Raw genomic sequence first — 20441 nt, 5'->3', positions numbered from 1 at the left:
GCCCAGCACTTTGTGGACTATAGTATAAAATAGGGGCCCAGAAAGGTACAGTACAGCAGGTTCTCCAGCCCTGGTCCTGGAGACCTACCTTACCGTTTTGTATCAACTGATTGGGATGTGAAGGTGAAAGGGGAAGCAGTCCCAAACTTGAGCACACTGCCCTGGCGACAGCAACCCCTGCACCACAACAGAACACAACCAGAATAACTACTCCATTCCTCAAAGCAGCCATCACTTTTGTGGTGTGTTTGCGGCAGTGTGGCCAGCCCAGGCTACAGCTGTTATATAGGCCAGGTCCTCTGGCTGCTGCTCTCTGTGCTCAGCCTGTATTCAGAGCTCCACCACAGGCCAGGGAGGAGCTACAGGCAGGGGGGCACAGGCATGGGGAATACCAACAGACCCTATACTACTACTACTACTACTATTTTTATTATTATTATTATTATTATTATTTGATGATGATGAGCAGTATGGAGTGGAGGCTCATGGGTTCAATCCCAGGTGGCAGACACTGCTGCTGTACCTTGATTGCTCCAGTAAAAACCCAGCTGTATGAATGGGTAATTGTGATACATTGTCGCAACTGAAACTTGCCGTGGATAAGGGCTTCTGTTAATAAACATTATTATTAGAACTAGTAGTATCTTTTTTTTAATTATTATTATTATTAATCTGCCATCATATGTCCTGATGTCCTTTGAAGAGCTGTCACAAACACACACACACAAACACATTCACTCCCACACTCAGACACTCTCATTCATTAACACACGCACATGCACACACACGGACACACTCAGACACTCTCAGTGCTCAGTCTGTACTGTGGCTCCTAAAATCAATGTCCCTTGATGTGAGAGAGAGAAGGAGAGACAAAGAGAGGGGCAGAGGGAGAGATAGAGAGAGAGAGAGAGAGAGAGAGGCAGAGAAAGTGCCAGTGGTGCCTGTTTTGAGAGTTGAGAGGAGAGTATGTAGTCGGCCACATTTTCTAATTTACTGACCCCCCCCTATCCATACACACACACACGCACACAATCCTCCTCTCCCATTCCAATGGAAAAGCCCCCCCCACACAACACAGCTGCTCCTGTCAATGTACATGCCATCACATGAGAGTAAACACAGACATTAAAACACAGATGAGTGAGAGTGGGAGAAAGGATGGGCCCCACATTATATTATACAGTACATCACTTTACTATACTTTACTGTACTCTACTGTACAGTACTTTATTATAATGCATTATATTTTACCATACTGTACTATACTGACTCTCTGAGGAGAGAGAGAGAGAGAGAGAAAGAGAGAGAGAGACCAGGCACTATACTACCCTATGCTATAATCCAAATAATATTATTAGGGCTAGAGCTCTGATCACAGTACTGTGCCACAGCAACACTGCATATCTGAGCACACACTGGGGGGTTATAGCACTAGCTCGCCATAAGGGGGTGTGACCTTAATATCGCAGCACACTGCACTGCGTGTGAAAGCAAGTCTGTGAGGGTGTCTGTACGCTGTGTCCCTGAACTCTGACTGATAACACTGTGTGTCTTTTTTTCCGGATGGAGGTTGTGTATGTGAGTGTGTGCATGCCTGTGACAGTGTGTGCATGCGTGCATGCATATGTGTGTGTGGTTGAGGGGGCAGTCACTGGACACAATAACCCCAGCCATGCCAGCCCACACTGAAGGGCTGATCGATACATTTCGATTAGCTTCTCTCTCCCTCTCCCTTGCCCCCATCTCCCTCTCTCTCTCTCTCCCTCAGCACTGTCACAATTAAGAGTCACACTGCAGACAGACAGGCACAGAAAGACAGCACCACTAATCAAGAGCACCCACTATCCCACAGAAACCCCACTGAGACACACGTGAAATACCACTACTACTACAGTTAATATCATTATTATCATTATTATTATTAGGTCAACTGGCAATCTATATCATCCAAGGTGATTAACATGCAAGACCGTCTGGCATCAATCATCACGTATGCAGCATAATTAATAATGAGAACATGAATCAGTTGTGCTCATTAGTGTGTTAGTGGGCAGTTAGAGACATTAGAGACAGTGTCATTCTGCAATTGCTGTAGTGTAATTAACACTGTCCATTATACTCTACTGGTGTGCCAGAGGGGCGCTATCTGTGGAGACACAGTACAATTCAGCAGGGTATCCAGCCCTGGTCCTGGAGAGACATAGTACAGTACAGTGCCCCTGTATCTTTACTGCTCACTGCACCAATGCGGAGCGAGCCAGTGAGAGTCAAGGGGACTACAGAGCAGCCCAGTTTACTCCTTCACAGCAGTCCCAACTGTCTACTGCCCAGTTGCCACAGCTCACATGCAACGTGCAAGCAGGACAAGCTGGGAGAAAGACGCACAGGGACCCTGGTCAATCAGCTCGTAACTCAGGGCAATTAACGGTGCTTCCTGAAGTGGGCTAATTACATTGTAAGTCATTGGAGCTTGAGAAAAACACTGCAGCACAGAGAGGAAGAGATAAAAAAGAAAGATAGAGGAAGAAAGTAGGAATGTACTCAGCTGCCCAGTCACACGGGTGGTACGAGCTGCTCAGGGATTGGTCACTTGGGGCAGCCAATGGGGCACATCCCTTCACCTGCAAGAACTATACAATTTATATATATTTTCAGATAATCTGGAAAATCACAAGAAGCAAGAAGCAGAATTCACCCAAATGTACAGGAATATTTTTACATTATTGTTATTATTATTATTATCGTTATTTAAATTATTATACAGATTAATTAATATTTCACATTTAATGTATTTGTTTATTATTAGTTATTATTATTATAGTTATTCTCACTATTGTCATTATTATTATTACTATTATCATTATTATCAATTTCTTTTTGGTGTCCTTATCTAGTCGGTATACTGTACAGTGACCAAATTTGGCTTTCCTTGGCTTTTTAATTGTAATTTGTTTGTAGTTTTATATCCTCCTTTTGGAATTTCCATTAGTTTTTCCCTTTTCCCATGTATCAGTGTAATAGTCAGTCGATGTATTAGTCAGTCAGTGTGTCAGTGTGTCAGTCAGTCAGTCACTCCAGGATCTTTCCAGGCTACTCCTCAGGCCTTTTCCAAAGACAGTAACAAACCTGCTTCTTAATCATCAACACAGAACAGACGTTGTCTCTCCCTGCCAGCAGCCACTAGAGCTGCTGCACTGAGACCCTGGTCGGCCACCCACAGCAGTACAGCTCTGTACACTTTGCTTTGCCCTGGGGGTCTTTATTACAAAAGGGTACACTATTGCACACACACACATACAAGCAGTCCACACAGTGCTGGCTCCAGTATGGGACCCTACACTATACTATATCTCTCTGTGTGTCTCTGCCTCACCAGCTCTCTCTCTCTCTCTCTCTCTCTCTCTCTCTCTCTCTCTCTCTCTCTCTCTCTCTCTGTGCAGGTGCAGTGCGAGCCTCCAGTATATTCCCCATCCTGAGTGTAATCCTCCTGTTCATGGGAGGCCTGTGTATCGCCGCCAGTGAGTTCTACAAGACCAGGCACAACATCATCCTCAGCGCGGGCATCTTCTTTGTGTCGGCAGGTCAGAGAGAGGGAGAGGGGGAGAGGAAGGGAGGGGACACATACACACTGTATGTGCGAGTTTTTTGTTGTTGCTTGGCTGTGTATCTGTTTGGCAACAACATGGCTTACAACTGACCTGAACTCAACTGGACTCCACAGAGACAGCTGCACTAAAACTGTAATGTTGTGAATAGGGGCCCAGACTGGAGCCAGTCCTGTGTGGACTAGTATAGTATAGTACAGTATAGTATAGTATAGTATGGGGGGGGGGGTCAGAACCCTCACTGCACATCCTTTGAGTGGACTGAGATGTCGACTGCAGGAGAGCACAGACTGGGCTGCCCTATGTGTCACTGAGTGTGTCAGGGATCTGGGCAGCCTCCCCTCAGGAGAGCTCTCAGTCCTCTATCTGTGACTTTTCTTTTCTCGCCTTTTTTTCTTTCCCCCCTCCTTTTCCTGTTGCTAGGGCAGGAGCAACCCAGTGGGATTAGACTCTATAAATATGCTGACACACTTTAATAGGGCCCATCCGACACACAGCCACAGCTGAGACCGAGCCACGGGACAGAGCCGCGAGGAAGGGATGAGCATGCAAAATATATATTTAAAAAATAAAAAGGAGGAAGCAATGGAATAGAGAAATGAAAGGATAAAAATGAAAGTAAAGAATAGAAGAGAAAGAAAAAAGAAAAAGTAAAAAGGATAAAAAGAAAAGAATGCAACAGAAATGAATGAAAGACAACTTAAGAAAATAATGAAAAAACTAGAGAAAAGTATAAAAAAGAGAATGAAAAGAATAAAAAATGAAATAAATCTTGATTGAAACAGAAGTACACTGAGGACGTGCACACCCAGTACATACAAGCATACTCACAGAGTACTGAATGATGGGATGATACACAGAACAAAACAACAGAGAGAAAAAATAGCATGTATATAAAAATAGAAAAGATAAAAAGATTTAAACTAAAGGTGCTACTTATTATGAACATCTACCGGGTGCATGTACAAGCAGTGCAGGGTGGACTACAGTGAGGGAAAAAAGTATTTGATCCCCTGCTGATATTGTACATTTGCCCACTGACAAAGAAATGATCAGTCTATAATTTTAATGGTAGGTGTATTTTAACAGTGAGAGACAGAATAACAACAAAAAAATCCAGAAAAACGCATTTCAAAAAAGTTATAAATTGATTTGCATCTTAATGAGGGAAATAAGTATTTGATCCCCTATCAATCAGCAAGATTTCTGGCTCCCAGGTGTCTTTTATACAGGTAATGAGCTGAGATTAGGAGCACTCTCTTAAAGGGAGTGCTCCTAATCTCAGCTCGTTACCTGTATAAAAGACACCTGTCCACAGAAGCAATCAATCAATCAGATTCCAAACTCTCCACCAGAGCTGTCCAAGGATGTCAGGGACAAGATTGTAGACCTACACAAGGCTGGAATGGGCTACAAGACCATCGCCAAGCAGCTTGGTGAGACGGTGACAACAGTTGGTGCGATTATTCGCAAATGGAAGAAACACAAAATAACTGTCAGTCTCCCTCGGTCTGGGGCTCCATGCAAGATCTCACCTCGTGGAGTTTCAATGATCATGAGAACAGTGAGGAATCAGCCCAGAACTACACGGGAGGATCTTGTTAATGATCTCAAGGCAGCTGGGACCATAGTCACCAAGAAAACAATTGGTAACACACTACGCCGTGAAGGACTGAAATCCTGCAGCGCCCGCAAGGTCCCCCTGCTCAAGAAAGCACATGTACAGCCCGTCTGAAGTTTGCCAATGAGCATCTGAATGATTCAGAGGAGAACTGGGTGAAAGTGTTGTGGTCAGATGATACCAAAATCGAGCTCTTTGGCATCAACTCAACTCGCCGTGTTTGGAGGAGGAGGAATGACCCCAAGAACACCATCCCCACCATCAAACATGGAGGTGGAAACATTATATGTTGGGGGAACCTCCTTCCCTCAGCCAGGGCATTGAAAATGGGTCGTGGATGGGTATTCCAGCATGACAATGACCCAAAACACACAGCCAAGGCAACAAAGGAGTGGCTCACGAAGAAGCACATTAAGGTCCTGGAGTGGCCTAGCCAGTCTCCAGACCTTAATCCCATAGAAAATCTGTGGAGGGAGCTGAAGGTTCGAGTTGCCAAACGTCAGCCTCGAAACCTTAATGACTTGGAGAGGATCTGCAAAGAGGAGTGGGACAAAATCCCTCCTGAGATGTGTGCAAACCTGGTGGCCAACTACAAGAAACGTCTGACCTCTGTGATTGCCAACAAGGGTTTTGCCACCAAGTACTAAGTCGAAGGGGTCAAATACTTATTTCACTCATTAACATGCAAATCAATTTATAACTTTTCTGAAATGCGTTTTTCTGGATTTTTTTGTTGTTATTCTGTCTCTCACTGTTAAAATACACCTACCATTAAAATTATAGACTGATCATTTCTTTGTCAGTGGGCAAACGTACAAAATCAGCAGGGGATCAAATACTTTTTTCCCTCACTGTATATAGTATAGTATAGTATAGTATAGTGGCCCAGACTGGAGCCAGCGCTGTGTGGACTGTAGAATATGTGGCTTGTATGTGGATGTATGTTCACTGCTTCCCTCAATGCTTTCTAACTTCCCACTCTCTGCCCCAGGCCTGAGCAACATCATCGGGATCATCGTGTACATATCAGCCAACGCGGGTGACCCGTCCAAGAGCGACTCGAAGAAGAACAGCTACTCGTATGGCTGGTCCTTCTACTTCGGCGCCCTGTCCTTCATCATCGCTGAGATGGTGGGCGTGCTGGCAGTGCACATGTTTATCGACCGGCACCGGCAGCTGCGAGCCGGGGCGCGCGCCACTGACTACCTGCAGAGCTCGGCCATCACCCGCATCCCCAGTTACCGGTACCGGTACCGGCGCCGTTCGCGGTCCAGCTCACGCTCCACCGAGCCCTCGCACTCGCGCGACACCTCGCCCGTGGGCCTGAAGGGCTTCAACACCCTGCCCTCCACCGAGATCTCCATGTACACCCTTACCAGGGACACACTCAAGTCTGCCCCCACCCCCACCGCCACCTACAACTCCGAGAGGGACCACAACTTCCTGCAGGTCCACAACTGCGTGCAAAAGGACCTCAAGGACTCGGCCCACACCAACACTGCCAACCGCCGCACCACGCCCGTATGAGAGAGAGAGAGAGAGAGAGAGAGAGAGAGAGAGAGAGAGGGAGAGACATGCGGGAGAGGGAGAGAGGCTGAGGGATGGGAAAGCCCAGCAATTACAATTCAATAAAAAATATATAGAGATACAGATATAGATATAGACATAGACACACACACACCACACACACTGAAATATGTATGTGGTGTGTGCATGTATATTCTTATATGTGTGTGTGTGTAGGAATTTGCAATATATATATATATATATATATATATATATGTATTGCAAATTCCATTTTGAGAAAAGACAAAAAAAACATAAAATTGCATGAATTCCCATCTACCATTATTTAAAGATTTTTCAGATGAATAAATAATGATTGTAAAGCTGAACTGGGGAGCACAGCTCCGGGGGGGTGGACATGTCAGGGGTGCTAGGTGGGCAGGTGGTGAGGTGGGGGTGAGTGGAGAGCAGAGGGGGAAGAGGAGGGTAGCTTGCAGCAATTGCTTTATGTTTTTCTTATTTTTAGTTTTTTGACTATTTTCGGTTGACGCCATTGGCTTTTTCTCCTCTGTGTAACAGAGGCCACAGGTCTCAGTCTGCCATCCCCTCTCCACTCCTCTCCAATCTCTCCCCCACTGCCGCTGCCCATCACCGATTGTTTCGTTATTTTTTATCATTTTTTTAAAGTAATTTCAGTCAAATTAAAAATAATAATAATACGAGATGGCTTGGGTGTCTACAGCGAGAGGAACTACCAGACAATGAACTCTGCAAAAAACCAACACACACACATATATATATATATATATATATATATATATATATATATATATATATATATATATATATATAACAAGAAAAATATGAAAACTTTTCTTAAGTGAAAAGTTTTTTAACAAAATGTAAACGACTGAAGGACTTGCCGAGACGAAGGACAGACCGAAGAAGCGGAATTTCCTATTTTGACCGTTGGAGGGGTCGAGGTTGGGCACCAGAGAAGCCCTACAACAGTCAAGATACAAAAAGACAAATTCTATTCTTTTAATATTCGTCTCACTCACTCCTTTTTCCACCTTTTTCTCTCCCCCTCTTTCTTTTCCGTGTCGTTGAAGGAGCGCGCGCCCAAGCACCACACGCGGACGTGTCGGGGATGAACAGAAATTGGCGAATTCGTCCGTTCGTTCAAGGAAAATAATGGGGATCTGAATACTTTTCAGAAAAAAAGACTAATTTCAAACGACAGGATAATTAAAAAATAAAAGCGAGGGAAAGAAGACGCAAAAGAAGGAGGATAAACTTGCAAAAAAAAAAACACAAAAGACGGACATGGTGTTCAAATGAATTCAACGACGCAACACAAATCAAGACGAGTTGGAGAACCAACGACGTTAAGTGACTCGTAAAATGAATTAAAAAAGAATTTACATGCATGCTAAAAAAAAAAAAAAATTAAAAGATACAGCGAATCTGCTCTTGAGAAACTTAAGTTTTAAAAAGTAATACTAATAATAAGGGAAACGCGAAGACGCAAAGTAAAAAAATGTTACTGTTGTGTGTACATTTATTTTTCTTTCGTTTATTTTCGGTCCCCCCCCCGTTTTTTTATTTTATGCTTTGGGTGAAACAAACAGAAACGACAACAAAAACGAAACTTTTTAAAAACAGATTTCGTTCTTTATAAATGTGTGCGTGTGTGTATGTATGTATGTATGCGTTTGTATGTATGAGTGGGTTGAATGTATTTCTTTGTTTTTTCTTCACACAGCCTTAGACATTTTTTCTTTTCTGATTCGCGTTGTGTTGTTTAAAAGAGAAAAAAAAAAAAAAAAAAAAAAAAAACTCTAAAAAGGTGCCAAAATGGAATTATCCTAAACTTGGATGCATCAAATCCTGGTGATGAATAAAATTGGAACCCCTGAGGGAACAAAAAAATATATATACACTAACTATTTCGTGTTATTATTGTTATTCTGTGTCCTTCCTATGGAGGGGGAGGGCTGTGCTCATATGCGTGTATGTGTTTCCATATATGACTGATGTCTGCGGAAAGCTACACAAAAGCACAGTCGTATGGTTTGGCAACATTAATGGGAGTCTCAGAGCTACACAACAGTAGAACAGGGGTCTCCAACCCCTACACTGCAGAAGGAAGTGCCTGGGGGCCAGGACTGTAGGACTGGGCAGTGTTAACACTTATGTACACATACAAACACACGTGAAAAATGCAATGTTCATTTCCTGGATCAAAACATAGTTATAGACCACACCGCAAGCACATTCCAGATGCCCCATCTATATAGTGGTCAGTGTGCAGTGGGGTCTGTAAACTGAGGTCTAGAGCAGTCAGTGTGCAGTGGGGTCTGTATACTGGGGTCTATAGAGGTCAGTGTGAAGTAGGGTCTGTATACTGGGGAAATAGTTTTAGAACTGTTAGTAGTTTCTTACCAGTGGCAGTTCTATAATTCTAGAACTGTGAGTAGTAGCAGTATAGTACAGCAGCAGTAGTAGCAGCAGCATTTGCAGGAAATCTCAGTTAAGCTAAGTTCCTGGGCTGAGCAAAATAGAAAAAGAATGAGAGAGAGAAACAAATATCCAGCAGCCTCCACTGCAGCAGGCAGCCATTTTAGCAGGCCAGCTCACGTGAAGCGTGGGAGGAGAGGGAGAGAGGGAAGGGGGCCGGTCGGCCGGCTGACAGACAGCGAATCCAGCTATGCCATATTGATTAGAGGCAGTGTATTCTGCACACGTCACACACATGCAGTCATACACACAAAAAGTGACACATGCACACACACACAAACACAGACTGAGACATGCACAGACACACATATAGCCATACACAACCACAACCAGATGCGCACAAACACACACGCACAGACACTCACACAGACGTTAACTTATAGTCTAGACTCATAGATGCATACTCATGCACCCACTGCTTCCCCCCGCACACACACTGTCTTTACATTCCGCAGGCTGACTGATGTACTGCAATGTTGTGCAACATGAGAGGGAGAGATAGAGAGAACAATAAATTATATATACAGACCAGACCAGACAGACAGGTTTACACAGGTAGATGGATACACACAGACAGACACAGGCTGCAGTTGTATCTGTACCTATCTGTGTGCATCTCTGCCCAATTTCATTTCCTGTCTCTCAAACACAAATCTCTCTATCAGCAACCTTCCCTTGGTTCCCAACAGCGGCCCGTTTCAATAGGTGCTTTTACACTGCCATTTCTAACCCCAATCAAATGCATCGGTACATTTGATCACGATCAATGGTGGCGTGTATGCACTGCCATTTGATCAGGATCAACTGTCGCATGTGCAGTAGCATGTATGTCCAAACTTAATTATATGTATATATTCAATTAGTAATTTAGAACACAGAGCTATACAGTGCCTTGCAAAAGTATTCAGACCTTGACCAATTCTCTCATATTTACTGAATTTGAAATGGTACACTGAAATTTCATTCTGTTTGATATTTTATTTTAAAACACTGAAACTCAAAATCAATTATTGTAAGGTGGCATTGGTTTTATGTTGGGAAATATTTGTAAGGAAAATACAAAATTCAACTGCTGTGCTGCGGAAGTTCCCAGTTTACACAGAAAAAATAAATTGTCCTAACGAGGACACAATTACCTTCCATTGGCCTCCACCTGTGAACCATTAAAGTTCCTCTCACATTTTTTGGCTTATCCCCCCACTGTTTAAGGATCATTGGTCAGGCTGTGAATGTGAAGGAAAATGAAGACCAAACAGCATTCTACAGGAGTTAAGGTAATACATATGTACAGATTAGGAAAAGAGTTTATCCCATTGAACACAGTTGGATCAATAATCAGGAAGTGGAAGCTGCATCACACCACCCAGGCACTGCCAAGAAAAGGCTGTCTCTCAAAAGTCGGCACTCAAACCAAAACGAGACTTGTGAGAGAAGTCACAGAGAGGCCAACACTCACTTTGAAGGAGCTACAGAGTTCAGTGGCTGGGAGTGGAGTAATGGTGCACCAGTCAACCATATCAAGAGCTCTGCATAACACTACCCTGTATGGGAGGGTAGTAAGAAAGGTATTACTCAAAAAGTACCATCTGAAAGCATGAGAATGACCCAGCTGTGATGGTACTTTTTGAGTAACAGCTTCTTTCTTGCCACCCTCCCATATAGTATCTCACCTTACAATAATTGTTTTTGAGTTTCAATGTTTTAAAATATCAAACCAAGTGAAATTTCTATGTGTCATTTGTAATTCAGTAATATGAGAGAATTGAGCAGGTGTTGGAATACTTTTGCAAGGCATTGTATATCAAGAACTGTTTTATCTCGTTTTGAATTATTCTAACACAGTGGATCTCAACCCTGGTCCTGGAGGAGCCCCTACCCTGTTGGTTTCTGTTACTGTTAACTGAGGTAATAAATTGCTTATATTTGACTTTAAATTGTGTAACTGATCAAATGTTGGTTCCTTAATACAATAAGTTCCGTATACCATTTTATACTTCATTTAAAACCCCTACTGTTTAAAATAATTAAAAGGTTCTGATTTAGGAAATTATTACTTCAATTAAGGGTTCAATTAAGTAATTGAGAGCTCAGCTGGAACAAAAACCAGCAGGATAGAGGGTCCTACAGGACCAGGACTGAAAACCACTGTATAACAAGCATGTGAGCGTCCACACTACCAGGATCAAATGCAACCGATGCATTTGATCCAGATCTGTATCATCTCCCTGAGAGGTGCATTTGACCAAATGCTACCGATGCAATTGATCAGGATCAGAAATGGCAGTGTAAACACACCTAATGGCCAGGCTGTGGTCACTGAATCTCTCTCTCCATCCCTCTTTCTCTCTCTGTCTGTCCCACTCTGAACAGGTACACAGGCACAGTGCACATACAGGAGTGAGAGACTGCCCCCTCCCCCAACCCACCACTGCCACCTTGCCTCCCTCCTGGGAACTCTCTGGCAGCTGAGAGAGGGAGACTTTTGACCTTTTAACCTTTTAACCTCTTTATTGAAAAATTCTGGAAAAAACAACAATTCAGGCATAAAAGCTGGCAGGGCCCTCGCACCACCTGACAGACCGAATTCTCCACCGGCCCCTAACATCCCTCTGGTATTCGGAGTTCTGAATAACTGCACGCATATACGGCCTGCTCAGCAAATGAAATGTGGGCGTGTGCCTCTAGTTCTGATATCAAAGTCAATCTGTTGACATCGCCTTACTCTGAAGGAGGCAGGAGGCAGGAGGTGGGCATGACCAATGAGCAGCAACTGAATCATTCTGCTCACTAAACCTTATCCCTCCTATGGAATTATTGTATGTAAATACTGTTAATATCACCTGTCATTCCTATTATTATTATGATTGTCATTATTCATGTTTATAGTTCTTGATAATTGTCATTATTGCTTTGGCCATACTATCTTTGGCCATGCCAATAAAGCTTTTTAAATTTCAATTTGAGAGAGCGAGAGGGGTGTAGACAAAAGAGGAGACTTTAGCGTTTGTCCACAAAAGTAAATCAAGGCAGAGTTTTAGTTAATTTAACTAATAAAATAGACCAGCAGTGCCCCTAGGTTCAGGGTAGACAACTACTCGTCTGGAGAGAGACCCAGTTACCTCTCTCTCTCTCTGTCAGTCTGTGTGACTCTCCCTCGGTGCCTCTCTCTCTCGCTGTGTTGTGTCCCAGGGAGCTGATCAAAGGCCAGTGTGTGTAGTGTAAAGCTGTGTGATCACTGTGCTGCTGGCAGAAGAGCCAGAGGGGGAGAGGGGGAGGAAGAAGAAGAGTTATAGCGTGGAGGTCAGCACAGAGCAGCACCACCTGCTGGAGAGGAAGAATTGCTGCTGCTGCACACACCAGCACAGGGATGGAGAGTTTGAGAAAGAGAGTGTGAAAGGCAGGGGTGTGGAGATGGTGTGTGTAAGTGTGTAGTATGAATGTGTGTATGTGTGTCAGCTTCAGTTTGTCAGTGTAGTGGGTCTTCATCTGGCTCCCTGCAGTGGAGAGGATGACTGCAGCCTCCACTCCACTGCTCTCTTCACCTCTCTTCTCCTCACCTATCAGGGAGATCCACTGCACTCTTACTCCCTCTGGTGGTGCTCCCTGGCACTGCACCCCCAGACCACTGGTCCTCTGCAGTCGATGCAGTGTGACACTAGAGGCAGGAACAGAATACTAATACTGCCGGCGACGCACTGTTCACCTAGCTGCCTGAAAAACAGGCAGAGAAGCAGAGGGATGCCCAGAGACACAGAGAGATGCAGAGGGACGCCCAGTGACACACAGAGACGTAGAGGGACAGCCAGAGACACAGAGGAACACACAGAGAAGCAGAAGACACACAGAGAGACGTACACAGAGCAACATCTGCACAGACACTCAATCTAAATGTTTTGGCAAGACTTGGGTAGACTCGTCATGCTAATAAAGCTTGTCTAGAATTTGAAATGACAGACACACATGCATGCATACACAGACAGACACAGTCGCACAGGTAGGGTCTGCTGGACGGAGTCTGTCTTTCGGAGGGCTGCGAGCAGCAGGGTGTAGGTCCTCTGGCACAATTCCTGTGCTGAACTCTGCTGGGACTGTGGGTGCTGTAGTGCTGTCAGTAGTCCTGGCTTTCTCAACTTCCTCCAGTAACCTCCAATTTCCAGCAAGATGGCGACCACAGCAGCACACAGCACTGTCCCCCTGATCTGTCTGCTCAGCTGCTGCACTGCACACCTGTACCACCGACCTCAGCTCAGCACAAAGTCTCACAGGGAGAACAGTCACAGCAGTGGGGAGGACTAGGGCTGAGGCCTCTGCTGTCTGTCTGGGGATTAAACTGTCTCTTTCTCACACTACAGCACAATGGCAGCATCACACTATCTCTAATGGTGGGCTCTGATGCACTGTAATCAAGTATTTGAAATCTATTTTTGTCTGTCCTCCATATATTTATTGTACATGTTGTAAAGGTCCTGTGGAAATCAACCTCTCTTAGATATACGGAGGAAAGGCTGAAATACATGTCAAATACATCCCATTTGAAATACAACACAAGAAGCACACATCATTAGCACAGTTTCACAATGCATGTGCGTTCTATAAGTGCAGTGTGCGCTCTTCCTTGACTTGAGTTGAGGGAGAGTTGCTGGGGAGGAGGGTGGCCATCCTGTGACCGCCTCACAGTATCTCCACCGTCCCCCGCGATGTCTGCATCTCTCCCTCCACAATCCCCGCTCCCCGGCACTCTCTCTCTCTCAATTCAATTTAATTCAAAACAAGCTTTATTGGCGTGACCTCTCTCTTCGGTGTAGCCAAAGCATATGATTTATAGGCAATGCATATGAAACAAAAATAACATATATATATATATATATATATATATATATATATATATATATATATAAAGTGTGCTGGGTCAGAAGGCAGTCCAGTGGCTCCAGTGCCTGTGATACCAAACCAGGTGAGCCTGCAGTCCACACTGGGCTGATGAGGACACAGACTCGAGGGCCAAGGCTGGGGCCCAGTGTGGTGGTCCCAGGGGATGGGGATCCTATGCCAGGGTGCGCAAAGCCTGCACTCTGTCCTGATAGACCCGGTGAAAGGTCTGAGCCAGGCCGAGAAAGGGCAGCTCAAAACTCTGCATCTCCTTCTGCAACACAAGAGGGACATTGATTGCCTCTATTTATATATTGAAATTATTTGTGTGTGTTTGAGAGTGTGTGTCTGTGTGTGTGTGTGTGTGTGTGTGTGTGTGTGTGTGTGTGTGAGAGAGTGATAGAGAGGGAGTTGATGGTGGGAGAGTGACTCACAGCAGAGGTCTCGAAGTACTCCAGCCCCTGGCTCTGGGCCCAGTCTCTGGCCACCCCTGCCTCTACCTCCCTGCGCTCCTCCAGGTCCACCTTGTTCCCCACCAGCACCCCTGGAGCACAGCATTGCATTACACTATGCACAGACACACAGAAACACACACATATAGGGGAACACTACACAGAGATAGATAAATATAAACACAGGGAAACAGAAAGTCATACACACACAGGGAAATACACACACACACACACATGCACGCACGCACACTAACCTGGTGCCTGTGGGTCCTGGCAGTGCTGCCTGACTCTGTCCAGCCAGTAAGCGCAGCGAGTGAAGGACAGCTCGCTGGTCACATCAAACACCACACACAGCACTGATGCCTGGGCCCACTGCACACAGAGAGAGGCAGAGTGTGAAACTGCAAAAAAAGTTAACGCTTTCCCATCGACACAGTGCCGGAGCTGGTGCTTGGCCAGGGAACCAGCTAAACTGCCGGCCTGCACTTCCACAGGTTTGATAAGCGAACGCTTACGTAACTGGATGTAGGCGTTCCCAAGCATGAAATAGAACTCGAGAAACACACGGCAACCATAAGCACCACCATGGTGGATTACGTCCTTATTTGCAAGCTTTACTACTGGCTTTGAAAACCAATTTAACCATTAAATTCAACTAATTTAGTGTCTATACACAGCACAAATACATTGTGTAAAAAAAAGTGAGATCACAGTAGACAAGCAGAAGCAAAAATACAACAATACGAATATTCTAAGATAACTCAGCCTTTTGTCTATAATTTGACACATAAGTGTTTCGCCTCATTCCTTCACTACGAGGGCATTAAGCTGCTACATGGAATTAAAATCATAGGTTAATTTCACATTCATAATCACAGTCATAAAATATGCATAAAACATCTTAAATTTAACATTATTTATCCTTCCGTTGTACATAGGGAATTATCTACAGGTGGAAACACTGGGGTACATTCATGAAGGGTAACCAATTCGCTTTCAGATACTTTTTCTGTATTGAATAAAATACAAATTAAAGTTAACATGCATTCGTCTCTGCGCATACAGTTTATTATGAATATGGTTTGTATGAGAGATCATTTTTCATTTTGTGGTGTATTTTTACTTTTATTCATTTTAGAAAAAGTCAGATATAGAATTGGTGTAATGTAAAACCCTTGATGAATACAGGCTAGCCTGTTGATTATGAATGCAGCTTGTTTTGGGGATATTTGCCGCGCGGTGGTGGGGAAATCAGTAAACTGTCAAACGATCTCGGGGGCTATTAATGCCATTATGGTTTGATGGGAAATTCTGCTTATTGAAGACTGTGATGATGGTCCCAAATCATCACTGCTATATTGTTGCATTTTCCTGTTGCGAGACACCGCAACATTGTCACCACCTGTATGTCTGCTGACGGTGCCGCATTACTGACAGTGGCGGAAGATAATGCATTTCTAACTAGTTCAGTAACAAACAATATTCAGTTTCTGTCCAATTTATATAGCCGCAATAATCTTCATCATCACACCGCTGTAACACGTCTTTCCTTTCATGGAAGCTGCACTGATCCCATCTTCTCATTGCTGCTCTCCCAACTCCTAAGTAGTTAGGGGACCTTGTGAGGACCATATTGTTACTAAAGTGTTCTCCTCGACAGACCGCTGTTGGTGACAACATTACCCCACCCCCCGGCCCCTGAGGTCACGGGTTCCTTGGTTCCAGACCAGCAGGTTTATGGTGCTGGCATGGAGCCACTTTTGCCGGCCAAGAACCATTTTGTTGTGCGGTGGAAAAGCGCAGAGCAGTTCCAGATTAGGCACCAGCACCGGCACTGTGTTGGTGGAAAAGTGCAAAGTGTAAGCATGAGTGTGTGAGTGTTTGTGTGAGAGAAAGTGTATGTAACAGAAGTTCCTTAAGCCTTGACCTCTGACCTTTCAACTTGTAAGAAGATGCCCTGGAGAAATTTGTCAAAATGTTGTGGAGCTCTCTCTGTCCATCTCTCTGCTTCTGTCTCCCCAACCCCATCTCTTCCTAACACTCTCTCCCACTCTCTCTCTGTTACTGTGTTAACTAGGTTGTTGTATCAGTCAGACACACATAACATTGTTAAAAGTGCTTTTATAGTTCAGGGCTTTGAAAGACTCTTGATTCAAGACACAACTACCTGTGACATCACTCACCAGTTTCTCACAGGATTCCAAAAAGACTTCTCTCCCAGCTGAGTCAAAGATGAACAGCTCCTGAAAGAATGAATCAAAGAAAATGTAATTAAAAATAAATAAATTTGACTTCTCGATCCATCATATCCTTCTCCTCTCTCTTCCACCACTCTCCCTCCATCCTTCCCTTACATCAACTCCCCTCCTCTCACTCCTCTGTTCCTTTTAGTGCCCTCCCTCCTCTCTCCAGTCCATCCCTTTCACTCACCACACTGTCGCTGGAGTCTGGAATGCTCACAGTCTTCACCACCACCTCCACCCCTGCCGACTGAACAACACACACACACACACACACAAACAGCGGTGTTACTATTAAGACTAGTTGTAGTAGAAGCAGTAACATTATTAACAGTGGCTGTCAGTGCATGACTGTGTGAGTGAGAGAGAGACAAAGAGAGAGAGTGACTGAGCAAGAGAGAGAGTGAGAAACATTTTCAGCTTAATTAGCCCATTATTATCAATGTTAACATGGTATTAAAGTTATTTGTTATGAATGTATAGGCCTATGTTTATATATATATATATATATATATATACACTCACCTAAAGGATTATTAGGAACACCTGTTCAATTTCTCATTAATGCAATTATCTAACCAATCAATCACATGGCAGTTGCTTCAATGCATTTAGGGGTGTGGTCCTGGTCAAGACAATCTCCTGAACTCCAAACTGAATGTCTGAATGGGAAAGAAAGGTGATTTAAGCAATTTTGAGCATGGCATGGTTGTTGGTGCCAGACGGGCCGGTCTGAGTATTTCACAATCTGCTCAGTTACTGGGATTTTCACGCACAACCATTTCTAGGGTTTACAAAGAATGGTGTGAAAAGGGAAAAACATCCAGTATGCGGCAGACCTGTGGGCGAAAATGCCTTGTTGATGCTACAGGTCAGAGGAGAATGGGCCGACTGATTCAAGCTGATAGAAGAGCAACTTTGACTGAAATAACCACTCGTTACAACCGAGGTATGCAGCAAAGCATTTGTGAAGCCACAACACGTACAACCTTGAGGCGGATGGGCTACAACAGCAGAAGACCCCACCGGGTACCACTCATCTCCACTACAAATAGGAAAAAGAGGCTACAATTTGCACAAGCTCACCAAAATTGGACAGTTGAAGACTGGAAAAATGTTGCCTGGTCTGATGAGTCTCGATTTCTGTTGAGACATTCAGATGGTAGAGTCAGAATTTGGCGTAAACAGAATGAGAACATGGATCCATCATGCCTTGTTACCACTGTGCAGGCTGGTGGTGGTGGTGTAATGGTGTGGGGGATGTTTTCTTGGCATACTTTAGGCCCCTTAGTGCCAATTGGGCATCGTTTAAATGCCACGGCCTACCTGAGCATTGTTTCTGACCATGTACATCCCTTTATGACCACCATGTACCCATCCTCTGATGGCTACTTCCAGCAGGATAATGCACCATGTCACAAAGGTCGAATCATTTCAAATTGGTTTCTTGAACATGACAATGAGTTCACTGTACTAAACTGGCCCCCACAGTCACCAGATCTCAACCTAATAGAGCATCTTTGGGATGTGGTGGAACGGGAGCTTCGTGCCCTGGATGTGCATCCCACAAATCTCCATCAACTGCAAGATGCTATCCTATCAATATGGGCCAACATTTCTAAAGAATGCTTTCAGCACCTTGTTGAATCAATGCCACGTAGAATTAAGGCAGTTCTGAAGGCGAAAGGGGGTCAAACACAGTATTAGTATGGTGTTCCTAATAATCCTTTAGGTGAGTGTATATATATATATATTTTATTTTTTTATTTTTTTTTAATTGTAAATTTATTATTAATAAAATTATTATTATGTATCTATTTTTCCTCCTCACCTATTCATTCTGATGTGCTTCTCTATGATGTTCCCTGTATATATATACACATATCTAGGTGCTTCTGTATGTCAGTGTCTTAACATGTTAACTGGTTTGGCAACACTGCTGACTATGGTCATTCCAATAAGGCGCCTTTGAATTGAATTGAATGGAGTGCCTCACCATGCTGTAGTTCTTCTGGAAGTGAGCTCCATCACTGAGGAACATCTGGACCAGAGCAGTCTTTCCCACAGCTGCGTTTCCTGCACAGACATAGAGACAGAGACACTCACACACAGACAGAGACACTCACACACAGAGACACAGACAGAGACACACACAAGAGCCAGAGACAGAGACACTCACACACAGAGAGACACAAACAAGAGACAGAGACACTCACACAGAAAGACAGACACAGACAGAGGCACACACAGAGAGACACAGACCGACAGAGACACTCAAACATGGACAGGTTGCTCAGACATAGTCACACATGCACAGAGAAAGAGACACAGACACACCCGCAGGCATACTAGCAGACACGGATAAACACACACACACCAACTCTTTTTACAAACTACAGATGCACACACAAAAGCATTAAAAACCGAAGACACACGAGAGCAACTTTTTAAGTGCTTAACAAAATAAATGGCTAGACGATGAGGAGCTTAAGTCCCGCAATAGTTTGGTATTTTAAACTCACCTGCCAATATACACTTAGCCCGTAACTTCACCATGACAGTGTACGGCACGGGTAACTAACGCCCGTAAAGTCGTCGCGGGATGGATTCGGTGTATCCGTATGTCCGTTTTCTCGTAAATGTTCAATGAGTTCCCTTGTTTTGGATATTTTTGTCATGTAAAAATGAAATACAAAGCCGATACGTTATTCTTGCCGACCAACCTGGCAACCTATACACGCCTGGTTTCCTAGCAACCTCTACAGCGATTCCCCGTATGGGTCAACCCGTCTAAACCCGCCATTTTGAATTCCCGGTCCTCCCCCCAGCTTCCTTCCTCTCCAACTCGACATATTTAATCCTCTTCCGAATTCTCATTGGTTTACCGGGCTGTCACTCAAAACGAAGCACACTCATTGGCGAACTGGGACATAGCTCATTGTAGGATACCGTGACCGGTGCGCAGAGTGGTCGAAGGGCGTAAGATTTACGTTAATACAGAACAGCTTGAAGGTCGCCGTTCCCCCAGTTTTGCAATATTATAATTGTAGGAGTGACACTTACAACCTAACTGTTCCAAGTTTTTCAATAATATTAATTAAATGGCCACAGTAGAAAGATTATATTTTCATTTTACTTGCAATTAAAACTCCATTGTAACTTCGGTAGCAGTTTCAGTTAACGAGATGCATGGAAGTCTACACAGCCAAAAGTAAACGCACTAAGCTCAAGTAAATGGTTTCCAAAAAAAAAAAAAAAAAAAAAAATGGGAGACTGGTCGACTATGAACTATATAAAAATGGGTAGGATTTCTCCAAAACGGACTAGAACATGGATAGCGAAGCTTGGTCCTTAAGAGCCTCAGGGTCTACATGTTTTTCTCTCCAGATAAACAGACACAACTGTGGGTCTTAAATTAGGTGTTCGGTCCCCATTTTCAAGGTATCTATTAACTGATATTTTAGAGACATGGAAAACCTGCAGGTTTGTGGTGGTCCCAGAACAATGTTGGGCACCCCTGCTCAACCTTAACTTATTCATGTTTAAGGCTTTCAAATCCTTCATGCAAGTGGACACTTCATTAGGAATATCTAAGTGAAACTCTCAGTTACATTAAATTACCTAA

The 20441-nt window shown here is 44.0% G+C and overlaps 2 protein-coding genes and 1 long non-coding RNA gene across 3 annotated transcripts in view; 2 read left to right on the top strand and 1 right to left on the bottom strand.

The window, feature by feature from the left end:
• The window catches only part of cacng2b (calcium channel, voltage-dependent, gamma subunit 2b), a 41429-nt gene extending 34414 nt beyond the window's left edge, over positions 1–7015 (top strand). The window contains exons 3-4 of the mRNA XM_066707162.1: positions 3444–3584; positions 6221–7015. Coding sequence (XP_066563259.1) covers positions 3444–3584; positions 6221–6756 — 677 coding nt within the window. The 3' untranslated portion in view covers positions 6757–7015. The remainder of the gene's footprint in view (positions 1–3443; positions 3585–6220) is intronic.
• Positions 7016–10199: 3184 nt separating this feature from the next.
• LOC136751498 (uncharacterized) lies at positions 10200–11863 on the top strand. Its single transcript, XR_010817016.1, has 3 exons — positions 10200–10529; positions 11098–11160; positions 11626–11863. It is a non-coding gene; the product is annotated as an uncharacterized LOC136751498 (long non-coding RNA).
• A 2149-nt stretch (positions 11864–14012) lies between these two features.
• Positions 14013–19631, bottom strand: ift27 (intraflagellar transport 27 homolog (Chlamydomonas)). The gene is made up of 7 exons (XM_066707161.1): positions 19339–19631; positions 18813–18892; positions 17007–17066; positions 16760–16819; positions 14831–14948; positions 14559–14668; positions 14013–14398 (listed from the first exon to the last, which is right to left on the bottom strand). The coding sequence occupies exons 1-7, from the start codon at positions 19370–19372 to the stop codon at positions 14300–14302; spliced, it is 561 nt and encodes a 186-aa protein (XP_066563258.1). The 5' UTR covers positions 19373–19631; the 3' UTR covers positions 14013–14299.
• Positions 19632–20441: the final 810 nt, after the last annotated feature.

The sequence above is a fragment of the Amia ocellicauda genome, chromosome 6, assembly GCF_036373705.1.
Source record: "Amia ocellicauda isolate fAmiCal2 chromosome 6, fAmiCal2.hap1, whole genome shotgun sequence".
Lineage (NCBI taxonomy): Eukaryota > Metazoa > Chordata > Actinopteri > Amiiformes > Amiidae > Amia > Amia ocellicauda.
Note: the sequence above shows the minus strand (reverse complement) of the source record. Positions and strands in the feature narration are given on the sequence as shown.

Bases quoted from the DNA above. Each gene is read 5' to 3' on its own strand.
- ift27 (XM_066707161.1), bottom strand. From the start codon at position 19,372: ATGGTGAAGTTACGGGCTAAGTGTATATTGGCAG. The intron at 17,067-18,812 runs GTGAGGCACTCC...TGTGTTGTTCAG, and splicing joins TCCAGAAGAACTACAGCATG to TCGGCAGGGGTGGAGGTGGT. The intron at 16,820-17,006 runs GTGAGTGAAAGG...TCATTCTTTCAG, and splicing joins CAGACTCCAGCGACAGTGTG to GAGCTGTTCATCTTTGACTC.